General features: G+C 40.1%; 1 protein-coding gene across 4 annotated transcripts in view; it reads left to right on the top strand.

Annotated features, from left to right (window-relative positions):
* The first annotated feature begins 99 nt into the window (after positions 1-99).
* The window catches only part of gabrg1 (gamma-aminobutyric acid type A receptor subunit gamma1), a 28180-nt gene continuing 11892 nt past the window's right edge, over positions 100-16387 (top strand). For 2 of the 4 annotated variants that reach the window (XM_019349101.2, XM_005477700.4), the window contains exons 1-6: positions 102-424; positions 11456-11616; positions 13196-13263; positions 13839-14059; positions 14297-14379; positions 15188-15325. In XM_019349101.2, coding sequence (XP_019204646.1) covers positions 387-424; positions 11456-11616; positions 13196-13263; positions 13839-14059; positions 14297-14379; positions 15188-15325 — 709 coding nt within the window. In that variant the 5' untranslated portion in view covers positions 102-386. Of the gene's footprint in view, positions 425-11455; positions 11617-13195; positions 13264-13838; positions 14060-14296; positions 14380-15187; positions 15326-16387 lie in introns of all 4 variants that reach the window. The other 2 variants (XM_019349100.2, XM_005477699.4) reach the window with 2 other exon arrangements.

Raw genomic sequence — 16387 nt, 5'->3', positions numbered from 1 at the left:
TTGATTGTGACTTGTAGTGTAATACAATAAAATAAAACCTGTCCTTTAAGGCATTGTGGTAAAACGGCTGGGTTTTAGATCATTTAATACAAAAGGACGGATGATTCAGTGACACCACTGGGCTATCAGTGCAGCATCTATCAGAACAGTCTGTTGCTAGCACTGCAGATGAACTACAGCAGCAGAGTCAGCTCTTTGGCAGCAGCCTCCTCCCCCTCCACACATATCATGGACCCATCTCACATTGTTCTGTCGCTACATTGAGCATCATCTGTATTTTCGACGGATATTCCGCGATTTCCCTTTTTGGCGTGGACAGCGCTGTGTGCTTCGCTCCAGAGGAGAGGATAAAACTCCTGCTTTTCAGAGAAGCGCAAGACAAAGACATGTATCACTGGCTGCTCTACGTGTTTCTGGGTGTCTGGTAAGTGTGTATTGATGCAAATGAGCAGCAATGTCTCGATCGGGGCAGTTAACACCGACAAACGAATTGAGGTAATGACTGCAGATGTCGCCGCCTCTGCGCTCTGTCCTCGACATAATCCGCTGCGTTTTTCTTGTGGTGGTTTTATAGCAGGATGCTGTTTTGTCAGGAAAAATGTTTTGCTTTCATTTCAGCGTTTTTTTCTCCGTCGCGTCTAATAGATTTTTATTTGACCTCCATACAAGTTTATTACTGAGAAGGTAATAAACCATAACGCTTTATCTGTCTTGTTACATCAGTAGACTATCTCGGGTCTCTTCATGAACGAATAGCTGATGATTTAGTTCTTGGACAGACGCAAAAGTCTTCTTATAATCAGGACTTTTGTCACCAAGGTGTGAATTATGTCATGACTCTGAATCAACTTGAGCTTTATTAACACAACCCTGGCACCAGTTCTCTGAAACAGTCACTTTAAGGACTTTGTAAGGTAAAAACCTAACATATATTGGAGAGAGACTCATCAGTTGATGTACAGCAGACCCAGGTTCAAGGAGCCGCATTCATCTACTGTGACTTATTCCACAGGAGCCTGATAGCTGAAGGCTCTGCCTCACATTCTACTTTTGGAAACTCACCAAACCAAAAATAAGCCTAAGAGCAAAATGCTTTACTAAGGGGCATGCAATACTAACAGGTCTTTAAATGGCCTGTATTTATATAGCGCTTTACTAGTCCCTAAGGACCCCAAAGCGCTTTACACAACCAGTCATCCACCCATTCACACACACATTCACACACTGGTGATGGCAAGCTACATTGTAGCCACAGCCACCCTGGGGTGCACTGACAGAGGCGAAGCTGCCGGACACTGGCGCCACCAGGCCCTCTGACCACCACCAGTAGGCAATGGGTGAAGTGTCTTGCCCAAGGACACAACGGCCGAGACTGTCCAAGCCGGGGTGATATGGCCTGATTATTCAGGACTTTGTATATCAGAAGAAGCATTTTACAAACAATTCTGGATTTAAAACAGAGTAATAAAAAAAAGGATATCTATCCCACTCTCACTCGTTTTGGATCAGCTGAAGTCTTTTCAGGGAACTTTTTTTAAACCTGTCCTGTCCAGCAGTTGTAGCAAGCAGATTAATGGTCTAAATGCTTTGTTGTGCCAAACATATTTGCTTTCCCAACAGGACCAACGTAGACTCTCTGTAGGCTCCTCTTGGTAATGTTTTGGTTGTGTTATTATTCATATTATTGTCTGCGTGGACATTATGCTGGAGCAGACAGTGGGTCTAGGCCAGATTGGCAAAAGATAGGCGAAAAAAGTGGAGAGAAAAGCGAGAAAAGAGAAAAGAATGGTGGTGAGGGGAAAAATCCAGGATGAAGCAAACAGACAATCTGGGTCTGTAACTGCTGCATCTGTAACAAAGCACTCTCAAACAATACACGACACCTGAAAGACAAAACGGGAAGGTACACAATCAAATATATAATTTCACTGTGTGTGTGTGTGTGTTGGTGTGTGGGTGCATGTGTGTTTGTGAGTGATAAACAGAGTGGATGTGAGCGTGTGTTATGAAGCCTATTTGAAAGAAAAAGGTCATAAATTGCAACAATGGGAACTTTCAGGGAACTTTTAGAAAAGCCTGCTAATAAAAATGTTTTAAAAGGAGCAGTCTGTAAGGGATTATAGTTGGAATTCTGTGAATTCCAGCCTAGAATTAACAAATGCATGGTCATGTTTCCCAGCAGTCTGAAACGAGATAGTTCCAACTTTAGCAATATTTTAGCAGAGATGACAGACGTCCTGGATATTTGTTTATCCTGGATATTTGTGGCTGTAGCTCAGGTGTTAGAGCAGGTCACCTACTAATCGGAAGGTTGGTGATTCAATCCCCGTCTGCTCCAGTCTGCATGCCAAATATCCTTGGACAAGATGCTAACCCCAAGTTGCTCTCTGATGCATCCATTGGAGTGTGAATCATTGAAGACTCTAGTGGACCCAGGGTCACCCAAACTGGGAGCACTGAAGATTGAAAAGCAACAGAGAAAATAATGAAACAAACCAAAAAAATAGGTATAACAGTTCTGTGGAAGCTCAGGAATAAGGGTTATTGTGCTTTATTCTAATAGGGTTTCTATACAGTTACTCTAACCTGTGAGAAATTTTGACCAGGATTTGTCCTTCAACTTGCTCAATAAACAACTGTGTTGCACTGCTGTCTTTCATCTGCCTACTATTGCTAAAAGAGAAGCATTCTGTCTCTGAGTGATACTGAAAAGCTAGTTCATGCAGTTATTATTTCTAGGCTACTTTAAAAGCCTTCAGTTAATCCAAAACACTGCAGAAAGAGTACTTCCACGGACTAGAAAGAGAGACCACTGAATGATCTGCGTGCACCTTTCATGCGGTGTGGCCACTGGAGTGAAGTGTGGTGTGAACAGTGGGTGACTGGCAGTTCCAGGAGGATGTTGACCACTCACTGAATACCCAGGCTTTTTTTCTCTACTGTGTTATGTCGAGCGTCCCACTCCAACGGCTTACGATTAATGTGTACCACGAAGTAGTCAACCCCCAAGCTCCACCTGCCCCAGGGTCTCCAGGATTGCAGCCAACCCCTGCACATTCTCTGCCCAGGTGTTGCTTTGGGGCAACTGTGTGTAAATCAAATTGAATTGCAATGAATTGATAACATCATCCAGCATCCTGCCCATAAGGCACTGGAAAGCCAAACATCCTGAAAGGAAGAGTGTAAAATTGTTGCAAAGCATATGGAGTGGATAACATCATGTTTCCTTGGTCTCTGCCAGAAGCTCTTGGTTATATCCAGTGTTGTGAAAAAGCAAGCAGTACTAATCCAGTCCAGGAGCTTGTTGACCTAGGCCCTGGGATAAACATCAAACTGTGAAACCTTACTGATGTCCCGATTCTTTTTTGATGTGCTGAGAATAAATAACCAATACTCAGAGCAGGTCCAATCAACAACAATTATTTATTAAACACATATGTGGTAGATCCACCCGACACCACCCAAAGTGCGGTCCGATAGATCTCAAAGAGGAACTACACAGGCTTCATTATTTAAAGGGCTGTCCACGCCCTGTCTGCATAAGCAAAGTATATTATCCTGCAACAGTGACAGTTAAGTTCAACCACTTCTAAGGCACTAATGTTTACACTTCACTTACAGTCTCAACGCTCTTTCACCCCAATCTGTTTCCTCTTATTCTCTTTTAGCAGCATAAAAATAGGCAGTGTTCTCTGCAACTCTGCACAAAGCTTCCTGTTCTGCAGTTTCAGTCTGGCTAAAGTTGACACAGTTCATAACTGAAAAGTGGCCTTTTTAATAGCCTGTTGTTTCACTAGCTGGGCCCACGTCCTCATTTTAGGTTTGACAGTGTTTTAGTAGGTGAAGGTGAATGCTTTGACATGAATTGAGCTGCGGTTTGGGGAAGGCCTCGAAGGGGACTGGCGATGGCTCCCGGGCCTGGCAGATCCCCGTGTACTAAATAGAAGCGAAGAAGTTAAAGAACAGAGAACAAGGAGGGAGGGAGGGTGAGGCACTTAAACGAGAATGATCAGCTTGCAGAACGGGGGGAACCTATATAGATGACAGCTGGAAGGAGCGTGTTTGGAGGCGTGGTCCTGCTCCTGAAATTCCAATACATAATCTCCAATAAATGCATCAGACAAAATACACAGCAAATAAGCACTGGAAAATATATTTTCCTAATACTGACCATGCACTAATCTAGACAAAACCATGTTGGCCCATCTTTCTTCATGACTAAAACTATGGGGCTACACTGTACAAGACTCTTCTTTTACTCCTATCTCCAGCATAGCATTTCCTTCTGAACTTTTCTCTTGTGTTCAGGGTCCTATAGGTCCTACAATCTCTAGGGTCATGACTACACTGTCACACTCAATATAATGTCGTATTAGTGTGGTGTATCATGGCATGGCTGAAGAACACATCAGCAAACCACCGTTGCAAAGCTGCAACATGTTCTCTCTGGGCTGTTGTGAGATGGTCATGACAAAGGAGTGAGGTGGTACCTCAGACCACAACTCACTGCTCACTGCCTCACAGGCACTCGCTCCCTCCAAGCTTTCAGAAGGTTGAGATGGTGTATTTGTGTTGCTCTACTCCTGTCAGAATATAATTGACATTTCCCACTTTCCATCTGACCACAAAATGCACCTTGTCACTTGGTGAGTAACTTTAAGCTGAATGAAGGGAGCAATATAAGCACCAGTCTAAACCGTCACAGTCTAGGTCCCCTGTTATACAGACACTGCTGACAGTCCCAAGCCTGAAGCAAATTCTGCTGTTATAACGTGTTAGATCCATTTTGAACACGTGGTCAAATGGGGCCTTGATTTCTGATAAAGGGTGGAACTACCCTTTTGGAACTGGCATCCCTCAGATACCCAGCAAATAGAATTCTCATAAAATTGTCCACAGTTTTATCATATTCAATGTAACCAGTTATCTGGTTAAAATGAGGCAAGTGAAAAATAGCATTTTTTTTTAGCATTAAAACTAGGGGTTTTCTTCAAGTGTCATTACTCACTCAAGAAAGCCTGTCCCTAATCATTGCAAAATAGCCGTACATTTATACTGCGTTAGGACGGCATTTTATCACTTGGTCAAAGGTTAAGTGATGACCCTGAGCATTATCACAAGATTGCAGGAAAAGCACCGATGCCTGAGCCTCTCCAGATAGTACGGGAAGCAGGCATGCAGCCCATTCTGCCACTAGCCATTTACATCCCACCGCTGTGGCCTAACAAATTTCAGGAAAGACTGTGAGTCATCCATCTCCATCATCTTATATAGCATGACTGAAGGAGCCATGGGAAGCACAGGTGGTTGAGCTGTGGCCACACTGGGCCACAAGGTTTTCCTGCAACTGGGAGTGTTGTTCGCTTGCAGTGCCTGCGGCTCAGTAGAGCTCTGACTGTTTGTCAGCCTGGCTACAGTGCTGAAGAGAAACCTGGGGTTGTTCTTATTTTCTCCAATCAGTGACGAATAGTAAGATGTTCTGGCTTTGCGGAGGGCTTTCTTATAAAGCAGCAAACTATTTCTCCAGGCTAAATGATGATCCTCTAAATTTGTGACACGCCATTTCCTCTCCAGCTTACGAGTCATCTGCTTTAGGCTACGTACTAGGTTCCTACACTTGGCGTTCCACTAAGTCTGCACAAACAACTCTCAACAACTTTTCTACTTATTTTATTCTGAGTGCTCAGTATGCAATTAACTATTAAAGTGATCTAAAATTAATTACAGTCCCCATACCATTTGCTAGGGATTTATTCATGCATTTATTACTTCCAGGCTGGACTACTGTAATTCATTATTATCAGGATGTCCTAAAAACTCGCTGAAAAGCCTTCAGCTGATCCAAAATGCTGCAGCAAGAGTCCTGACAGGGACTAGAAAGAGAGAGCAGATTTCTCCTGTACTCCTATACTGTACTATATTAAATCCAGAATGAAATTTAAAATTCTGCTCCTCACATACAAGGTATTGAATAATCAGGCCCCATCTTATCTTGAAGACCTGATAGTACAGCCCAATTGAGCATTTTGCTGTAAGACTGCAGACTTACTTGTGCTTCTTAGGGTTAAAAGTAGAATGGGAGGCAGAGCACTCAGCTTCCAGGGCCCTCTTCTGTGGAAACAGCTCCGAGTTTGGATTTCAAAGACAAACTACTGATTATTAACCTCTCGCTTTCTTCCAGAGTGTGTCTTTTATCCTGTCTTCTTCCCATCATCCCTAACCAGACATGGCAGATGGCTGCCCATTCCTGAGTTTGGTTGTACTGCAGATTTCTTCTTGTTACAAGGGAGTCTTTTGTTCCCAATTTTTCCAAGTGCTTGCTCAAAGGGGGTTGTTTGATTGTTGGGATTTCTATTTGTTATTGTAGAGTCTTTAGCTTACAATATAAACCACCTTCAGTGACTGTTGCTGTCATTTGGTGCGGTAAATTGAATTTAAGTTCTCTCTTCTTTCTGTCTCTTCTTCTTAATTTCTTTCCAAACGTTTAGCAAACCTTTGTATTTAAAGGGAGACCTGTTTCAGTCAGAACATCTTTATCTGAAAACTAACTTGCTTATTTTTTGCTAACCCTAAACCTCACGGTAGCATGTCTGTCGCTAAGTAAATCCTCACACATACATCATAGACACAGCATTTCTCTTGGTTGGTGTTATTTATATATAGCTTTCCTACTGTTCACTGCTTTGCAGCAGCACTCAGTCGGCCCAGTCCATTGTTGTCACCTTTCTACCGCCTGCTCTGGTCTCTTCTCTCCACACACCACAACTAGAAGAGGCATAATTAGTTAATGGCTCGCTGCTGTGCCAGTTAGCACCCTTCGGGGTGAGACTGGTTAAGGGGCTGGTCAGCTCTGCAAAGCTGGAGTAGTAAGCAGCCAGCCCCTAAAAACTGCCTCCCCTCCATTTTGGTCTTCAGACAGGCACAATGTGATGACTGCTGTCTTCTCAGTCTGAGGGTGCACCCGCCCTCCTCCCAAGTGGTACCCCAGATAGCGTACCTGACACCGTCATGAAGTGCTTTGATAAGCTGGTCTTGACACACATCAACTCTGTGGTCCCAGACACTGTGGACCTTCTACAGTTCACCTACTGCTCTCTGTTCTTTCAATTCAATTCAATTCAATTCAATTTTATTTATATAGCGCCAAATCACAACAAAAGTCGCCTCAAGGCGCTTTATATTGTACAGTAGATAGCACAATAATAAATACAGAGAAAAGCCCAACAATCATATGACCCCCTATGAGCAAGCACTTTGGCGACAGTGGGAAGGAAAAACTCCCTTTTAACAGGAAGAAACCTCCGGCAGAACCAGGCTCAGGGAGGGGCGGGGCCATCTGCTGCGACCGGTTGGGGTGAAGAAGGAAAACAGGATAAAGACATGCTGTGGAAGAGAGACAGAGATTAATAACAGATATGATTCGATGCAGAGAGGTCTATTAACACATAGTGAGTGAGAAAGGTGAGTGGAAGGGAAAAACTCAATGCATCATGGGAATCCCCGGCAGCCTACGTCTATTGCAGCATAACTAAGGGAGGATTCAGGGTCACCTGGTCCAGCCCTAACTATATGCTTTAGCAAAAAGGAAAGTTTTAAGCCTAATCTTGAAAGTAGAGATAGTGTCTGTCTCCCGAATCCAAACTGGAAGCTGGTTCCACAGAAGAGGGGCCTGAAAACTGAAGGCTCTGCCTCCCATTCTACTTTTAAATACTCTAGGAACAACAAGTAGGCCTGCAGTGCAAGAGCGAAGTGCTCTAATGGGGTGATATGGTACTACAAGGTCATTAAGATAAGATGGGGCCTGATTATTTAAGACTTTGTATGTGAGGAGCAGGATTTTGAATTCAATTCTGGATTTAACAGGAAGCCAATGAAGGGAAGCCAAAACAGGAGAAATCTGCTCTCTCTTTCTAGTCCCTGTCAGTACCCTTGCTGCAGCATTTTGGATCAGCTGAAGGCTTTTCAGTGAGTTTTTAGGACATCCTGATTAGAGATGGACCGATCCGATATTAAGTATCGGTATCGGTCCGATACTGACGTAAATTACTGGATCGGATATCGGTGAGAAATTAAAAATATAATCCGATCCATTAAATATAAAAAAAACCCACCTCACAAAACTTGCGACACGGCGTAACTCGGCTCATAACCGTAGCACGTCGGAGCAGTGTGCATCAGGTGATAGAGCGGCTGTGTGTATTTGTAGCCTTGCTACCAAACCAGCATTTCATCTCCGAGGAAGTTATCCCAGAGAGAAGTAAAGCAAGTGTGTAAGTTCATCTCTGAATGTTTGTAAAGCGTTCCCATGTTAAGCTTAACAACCGATATATGGAGCGACTGCCTCTCTCTCTCCCTCACCTTCCTGCTCCTACTTCAATCATGAAACTGATCAATGATCAGCTGATCGGCTTTTCTGTCGCGAGTCCGTCTCTCTTCTTTGTTTTTGGCCCACTTTGCACCAGAAAGAGGAAACCAGCGGCGGAACAACAGCAGCACCTTTAAGCTTGATAAGCTGTTGTTAGAATTTATTTAATATTACTTTCTACACCAGGATCCTTTTCTACCTAGCTGACGGCTGGTAACTGTGCAGGGGCGGATCTAGCAAAGTGTAGCCAGGGGGGCCGATAGGGCATTAACAGGGAAAAGGGGGCACAAAGACATACTTTTCTTTCTTATTCTCATTTAAAATGTCTCGCTTTTAATAAATAATTATCTGAATCTTACACCCAAAGTTTTAATCTGATGTAAAATGTATAGAAGTCCATTACTGTATATAGTAACTGTTAAGTCTAATATACCCTAGTAAGCTATAGTACTTTTTCCTTTGGGAAGATACCATCTGTGCAGTCTGCAGTTCTGTTGAAGAAAGATGTTGAATCTATTTAATTATTCTTGAAAAATAATTTAATTCTGTGCATTTTTTTTCACCCTGCATCAAATTAAAGTTGATTACATCGATTAAGCATCATGAGGTGGAGGGTGGGGGGTGGTTCCCTATTTTTTTTGCTGGGAGTTTGCAACCCTATTAGTTAGGTTGCTTAATATTTCTGCTAAGTACTCTTTAAAATACCAGAATAGGAAGGATGGAGCAGGTTTAAGTTTATTAGATTGATCAGTGTTGCTGAACTATGAAATATTTTGGGTGCAGTGTATTTTTTACATACAGGTATAACAGAATAGCTTTAGTGTTGTTGTTTATTTAAACTTGAGGATGAACTTATACAAAATGCAGCAAGATATTAAAAAAAACAGTTTTATTGATTAAAAAACACACTATATCGCATTCATATCGGTATCGGCAGATATCCAAATTTATGATATCGGTATCGGTATCGGACATCAAAAAGTGGTATCGTGCCATCTCTAATCCTGATAATAAAGAATTACAGAGATTTCAGGACATAAGCGAACAGTCGAGCTTAGGCGACAGTGGCATGCCGTGGGTGGCAACCTTGGCTAACTCTCAGTGGACAACAACGGACTGCCCACTCAGTCTCCAGCCACATACTGTTGCCTCTCTGCTGCCAGCTCTACTCTTATTTCCCCTGACTACCTGACTGCCATACCAGAAAGTTGATTCTGTTCATGTGGGCATTGCATTTTCAGTGGGAAGAACATTTTGTCACTCATCCAGGTGACCTTTTAGCTGACTGCAGGTTTTCAAATGTTTCTCCCCACTGAAAACACAACATCCAGATAGGCAGGATAAACTTTCTGGGATTTCCTTAATTGAATGATTGAGCATGTAATCAAGCCATTATTATATGTTAAAGCGATACAGATATATGATATATAGATCATATTGTAATTCAGTCCACCTCTCAGTGGTTGTTGTGAGCGACTGGTGTATATTTTCTGGTATTTTTACATAAACTACAAGTTCACACAAACATTTAACACTTTAAAACCTGAACCATGAAATAACTGCCAGAAATCTTTAATTTTTTGATAATGGAGTGTTTGTTGAACTGTTAGATAAAATATATAAAAAGATATATCAAATTTTAAGCTGCACATGAGTTTTAATTTAGCCATATTTTTGCAATTTAGTGATTAAAAACATATCATGCAATTTATATCATTTTTTGAGGTTAAAAAAAAGTCATGCTGATGATGTAGAAGTTTGAAAACCTCACAAAAACACATATCAAGTACGATACACTTGGCTTTAAAGGGTTAAATTACATATATACATATATATATATATATATATATATATGTATATATATATGTATATATATATATATATATATATATATATATATATATATATATATGGACACACCTTCTCATTTAATGTTTTTTCTTTATTTTCATGACTATTTACATTGTAGATTCTCACTGAAGGCATCAAACTATGAATGAACACATATGGAGTTATGTAGTAAACAAAAAAGTGTGAAATAACTCAAAACATGTTTGATATTTTAGAGTCTTCAGTCCCCCTTTGCCTTTATTACTGCTTTGCTCACTCTTGGCCTTCTCTCGATGAGCTTCATGAGGTCCTCCATGCTTCACAGTGGAAACCATGCATGTAGAGACCATCCATTCACCTTTTCTGTGTTGTAGAAAAACATGACGGTTGGAACCAAAGATCTCAAATTTGGACTCGTCAGACCACAGCACAGATTTCCTCTGGGCTAATGTCCATTCCTTGTGTTTCTTGGCCCAAACAAATCTCTTCTGCTTGTTGCTTTTCCTTAGTCATGGTTTCTTAGCAGCTATTTGACCATAAAGGCCTGATTCACACAGTCTCCTCTGAACAGTTGATGCACAGATGTGTCTGTTACTGGAGCTCTGTGTGGCATTTATCTGGGCTCTGATCTGAGCTGCTGTTAACTTGTGATTTCTGAGGCAGGTGACTCGGATGAATTTATCCTCAGCAGCAGAAGTTACTCTTGGTCCTCATGTGAGCCAGTTTCAATTTTCGGACTGACTGACCTTCAGTTCTTAAAGTAATGATGGACTGTCGTTTCTCTTTACTTAGCTTAGTTCTTACCATAATATGAGTTCTAACAGTTGTCAAATAGGGCTGTCAGCTGTGCACCAACCTGACTTCTGCACAACACAACTGATGGTCCCAGCGTCATTAAGAAGGCAACAAACGAACCCTGACAGGCACACCTGTGGAGTAGAAACCATGTCAGGTGACTACATCATGAAACTCACTGAGAGAAGGCCGAGGGTTGCAGCTCTGTCAACAAAGCAAAGGGTGGCTACTTACAGGAATCTCAAATATAAAACATATTTATCAATTTTTCTATGTTACATAATTCCATATATCTTGTGTCATATATTTAACGTCTTCAGTATGTACCTACAATGTAGAAAGTAGTAAAAATAAAGAACCAACCATTAAATGAGAAGGTGTGTCCAAATGTTTTGCTGGTAGTATACATATATGTCTGTGTGTGTGTGTGTGTGTTTGATTTTTACAATGTTTTCTCTTCCACAGTTCAGCTATTGGACCCAGTAAACAGGACGAAGAGGACTATGAAGATGTACCCATAAATAAGACCTGGGTGTTATCACCAAAGGTCTATGAGAGCGATGTAACGCTGATCCTTAATAAACTGCTGCAAGGTTATGACAACAAACTACGACCTGATATTGGAGGTATATCACTTCAATTTAGCTGTCCTAAATTCACAATTATAGTTATCTTAAGGGACTTTTCATTGTACGATAAAGATGATATTACAACATTATGTCATGTAACACTGTGTGGCAGGCAGAGGTTGGACCCAAAAACATTTGGAAACAAAGGGAGTAAACTAAAGAAGGCAACTAGATTGCTCCAAACTACAAATACTACAAACAAAAATACAAAAAGACTAATAGGAACAACCAAAAAACTAGAAACTAGTGACAGAAAACTAGAGAACTACGAGGCTCGGAGGTTATGAGGGAAAATACAGAGTTCACAGGAGACATGGGAACACACAACAAACTGGGATGACACAACAACAAGCAGAAGGAGACTGAGGACTTAAATACAGACAGGATAATGAGAGGATGGGCAACAGGTGGAAACAGAACTGGAATCGATACAGACCAGCAGGACAGGGGAAAGAAAACAGGATACAGTGTACATAGAACGAGAGACTGTCAAAATAAAACAGGAAGTACAATAAACAAAGACTAAGACACACAGAGAGCCGGGGGAAACAGACAGACATGACTGACTGAGGAGACAAAGGGAACACCAAACACTGAGACAAGAGATAAACAACATGAAGAGAAAGCTGACTAAACACAGGACTGAGGGAGGAAGAACTCGAAGATTACTAAGAACCAAAGGCCATGAACCTCAGAATCACATAGAATATTCTAAATAAGCAGTAATGTCCAGAAACACTGCATCCAAGACCCAGAACCATGACAATTATAGAGTGAAACAGTGATTTAGTCAGCACTGCATGATTCCATAAGTATTTAGATAGACTCTTATAAATTCAGATTTAATAATAAATATTTGCATACTGTACTGATGACAAAAAATGTATTTTTTTCTTTATTTTTTAATTAAAAGTTCAGTAATAGTAATGAGTCACGTCATTACTGTTACTAAGTAAAGTCTGTGAAGAATGCTAAGCAATATAGTTCACCAAATACTAATAAATGTTGCTCTGCATATGAAATTCTGTCCTGTCATGAGTATCAGCTCCCCTTTGGCTTCTGTCTTCCGCTGTCAGGTTGTATAGAGTTGATCTTCAGGGCAATTTTGAACTTTTGGAATAATAGTAACAACAGTTATCTTATCTTATCTTAATAAAGGTTATTTTATCTTAACAGAAGGTATTTTGGTCTGTGGTTTAACAGATATGGTCTATGCACCTGTCACTGATTCAGGTGTGCAGAGTTTTCCTAAATTAGTTCTGTAATATCGTCCAAGAGACGAGCTTTATCTAGCAGTGGATTAAAACAGATTTTTTAAATTATATATCTTTGATTTGAATTAATGATGAGCCCTGTGACAGGCTGGTGACCTGACCTATGTGTACTTTACTGTTAGTTGGATGCATGCTGAATTATGTCCTGTATCTTTTTCTCATACTTGAGAAATATTTTAATATGCACACAGGACTCTGATGTATTTTTCATCATTTCTGGAATTCTGACCACACTTTCAGTAAACATAAATTCACCCCACCTCCAAATAAATGATGTGCAGTATCTCTCTGTTGTGTTTCAGTGAGGCCCACAGTGATTGAAACAGCTGTGTATGTCAACAGCATTGGACCAGTGGACCCTATCAACATGGTAAGCCTGCCTCTGAACATATCTCTAGATTCTTTATCCAGGGTTATTGAATGTCTTTACAAACCTGAACAGTATCTGGACAACTTCTATTCATACTACAGTTTGAATGCTCTTTCAAAGAAGTCCCCTAACAGTATGTTTTTCATGGCTTTCAACTTCAACCCACTGAGGAAGAGTCCTCCTCAGGAAATGGAGGCGGAAACCTCTGTTTAAATAAAGTGAAATGTGGTCCAAAGTGCAAAATACTTATTAAGCGAAAATCTCAAAAATTAAGATTCTAATTGCTTTAATTATTTAGCAGTTTTAACACTTATTTAGTGAATGTTGATCATTTAATGTCACTCTTTATGGTCATTGTGTCATCAAAGTCATTCAGAAGCATTCAAACAAACTTTTGACATTTTTATAACATCTCAGTGAAAAAAGAGAAGTGATAAGAGAACATGCTGAGGGGATATAGAATATATATGTAGTCAAATATGCAACACATTATCGAGGTGGCAAAAGCAAATTCTGCTAGTAACTGGTTAAAAATTGTTCTGGTTTATTTGCATTGATTCCAAAATCTGTTGCAGGAATACACAATTGACATCTTCTTTGCCCAGACATGGTATGACAGCCGTCTGAAGTTCAATAGCTCAATGAAGCTGCTCATGCTCAACAGTAACATGGTAGGCAAAATATGGATTCCAGACACATTCTTCCGGAATTCCCGAAAATCAAACGCCCACTGGATCACTACTCCCAACCGCCTCCTTAGGTTGTGGAGCAATGGGAGAGTCATGTACACATTAAGGTAGGACAGTTTTGTAGCCAGTGTGCTAACGTCTTTGAAAGTATTTGTCATTTGTGCAGCTTTAGTGTGTACATCTGTTTTTTGTCATGTAGTTCTCTTTTAAGTGAATCCAATTTGTCAAAGTGTGATAGTTTTTTATGCATTTAAAAAGAGAACATACGGTGACTTTAATACTATTAGGCAGGGAAAAACAATTCCGACGTATTATTTTTTCTGACGTAATTCTGTTTTTGTCAGGTTGACTATAAATGCGGAGTGTTACCTTAAGCTGCATAACTTTCCAATGGATGAGCACTCGTGTCCACTGGAGTTTTCAAGCTGTAGGTGGTCAAACATATTCCCCTCTCATTGTTGAGTCTGTCATCTCAACTGCAGTTTCTGTAATTTATCAGAAAGTCATACCGACTAAGCCTTTATTCGCCCTCTCCTTGCCCAATGCCCCATCTGCTTGAGGCTGGCCACTTTAAGCTTGTGCCAATCTATCATCTACTTCACCAGGAGAGAGAGGGAGAGGAAGCCACACAGTCCCATTTCTTGGACAGACTTAATGAATTATGCACTTTTTTCTGTGCTGTCATGTTGTCTGTTTCATCCTTCATTTGTCACGTGCATTGTGCTTTGGCTGCTCATCTCTTATTGTTGTCTTAATCTTCTTTGTAGCTTCGCTTCTTCAATGTTAGAAGAAGGACAAACGCATTACAGACATTTGGTGTAAAGACAGTTTTTCATACTTTTTTTTTGTTTTTTTTGTTTATCTCATTGTGACAATGTTAATGGAGTCTGAGCATGTCAATGCAAATAAAAGTTGATATTTGCTTTTATCTTAATTGGAGCCATTGTATTTCCTAAACATAGGCCTTTCTTAAGCTTTATTAACATGTAACCCATAACCTTAGAAGTATTAGAACGACATCCTTAAATTAGCATTTTGAATCATTTAAACCTTCAAACATGTAAACATTAGAGAACTACTACAAGCAGAAGTCAGATGAATATATAGTGGTCTAAATAAACTAAGATTTTGACAAAGAATTTTCTCTCTTTTAATACGCACCTCAGGTGGAGCTCTCATTTGTACTTTCTTGTCAAAAACACAGTTATTTACAGTTATGTGTGTTTGGGCTGCAGATGGTTATCCTAAAAACGAGATCATGTATCAGTGGCAGAGACGAGCAGTAGAGGTGGCGGACCAGCGGTACTGGAGACTCTACCAGTTTGCCTTTGTGGGGTTGAGGAACACCTCTGATGTCGCACACACGCAATCAGGTTAGACACTGTAACCAAGTTCACTATCATAGTATCTTTTTTTAAATGAGCTTTATTTGACAAACAATGAGTATACAACATACGAACAGATGAAGTATACAAAAGAACAGAACATGAACACACAAAACCAGGGGTAAAAAAAATAATTATATGAATACACGCAAAAATTCACATATATACGTTGTTTTGAGAGCCTCCTTTTTGTTGGTGGAGTCTGATATTGATTGTATGTACAATTCCACATCCTTAAGAAAATGACAGAAATATGGTGTTTTATTAATAAACTTACTTTTATGGATAAAACATTTTGCTAAAAGTATTAACAAATTTATTATAATTTTTTCTTTCCATTTTTCTTGGGGAACTTAAAGAAACAGAATAAAACATTTTCCCATCGTAAAGAAAACTCTCTTAAAATATGGACAAAGACAAACCTGCTAAATTCTTTCCAGAATCTGTGTGTAAAAGAACAGTACCCATAAAGATGTGTCACAGTTTCTGGATGATCCCCACAGAAAGTGCAATTAGTATTTATGTCTCTTTGAAATTTTACCATGTAGTGACTGGCTGGATAACATTTATGAAGAATTTTAAATAAAACTTCCTTCACCTTATTTACAATCAGATATTCATGCGGATCATCCAGACTGTCTTCCAGTTGATATCTGGAACATATCCGTTCCAGTAAGATATTATATATGGGAGAGACACGATATGTTCTTGGAATAAACTACGTGTTCTCTTATTGCTGTTACTAAGTTCCTGTGAAAAGCAGATTTTTCCCACTGCTGACTCAGCGGGATCAGGGAGAGTGACTGAGGTAGATATTAAGCTGTCAGTGTTTTTATATAACATTAAGTACCTGAGGGTCTGGCACCAAGCACCATTGAGAATTCCCGAACACTGACTGGAAAATTATATAGTGCAAGAAATTTGTTATAAGTCACTATCATAGTATCAATGTTGACTTTAATGTTATGCTACAAGAATTTAGCTGTCGTTGTTTTATGAAAGCAGAGAGTCAACGTTATCACATAAATTTGTTTTTGCCCTTCATTTATT

This window comes from Oreochromis niloticus, linkage group LG19 (assembly GCF_001858045.2).
Source record: "Oreochromis niloticus isolate F11D_XX linkage group LG19, O_niloticus_UMD_NMBU, whole genome shotgun sequence".
Lineage (NCBI taxonomy): Eukaryota > Metazoa > Chordata > Actinopteri > Cichliformes > Cichlidae > Oreochromis > Oreochromis niloticus.
The sequence above is the reverse complement of the archived record's forward strand: the minus strand, read 5'-3'. Positions and strand labels throughout refer to the sequence as shown.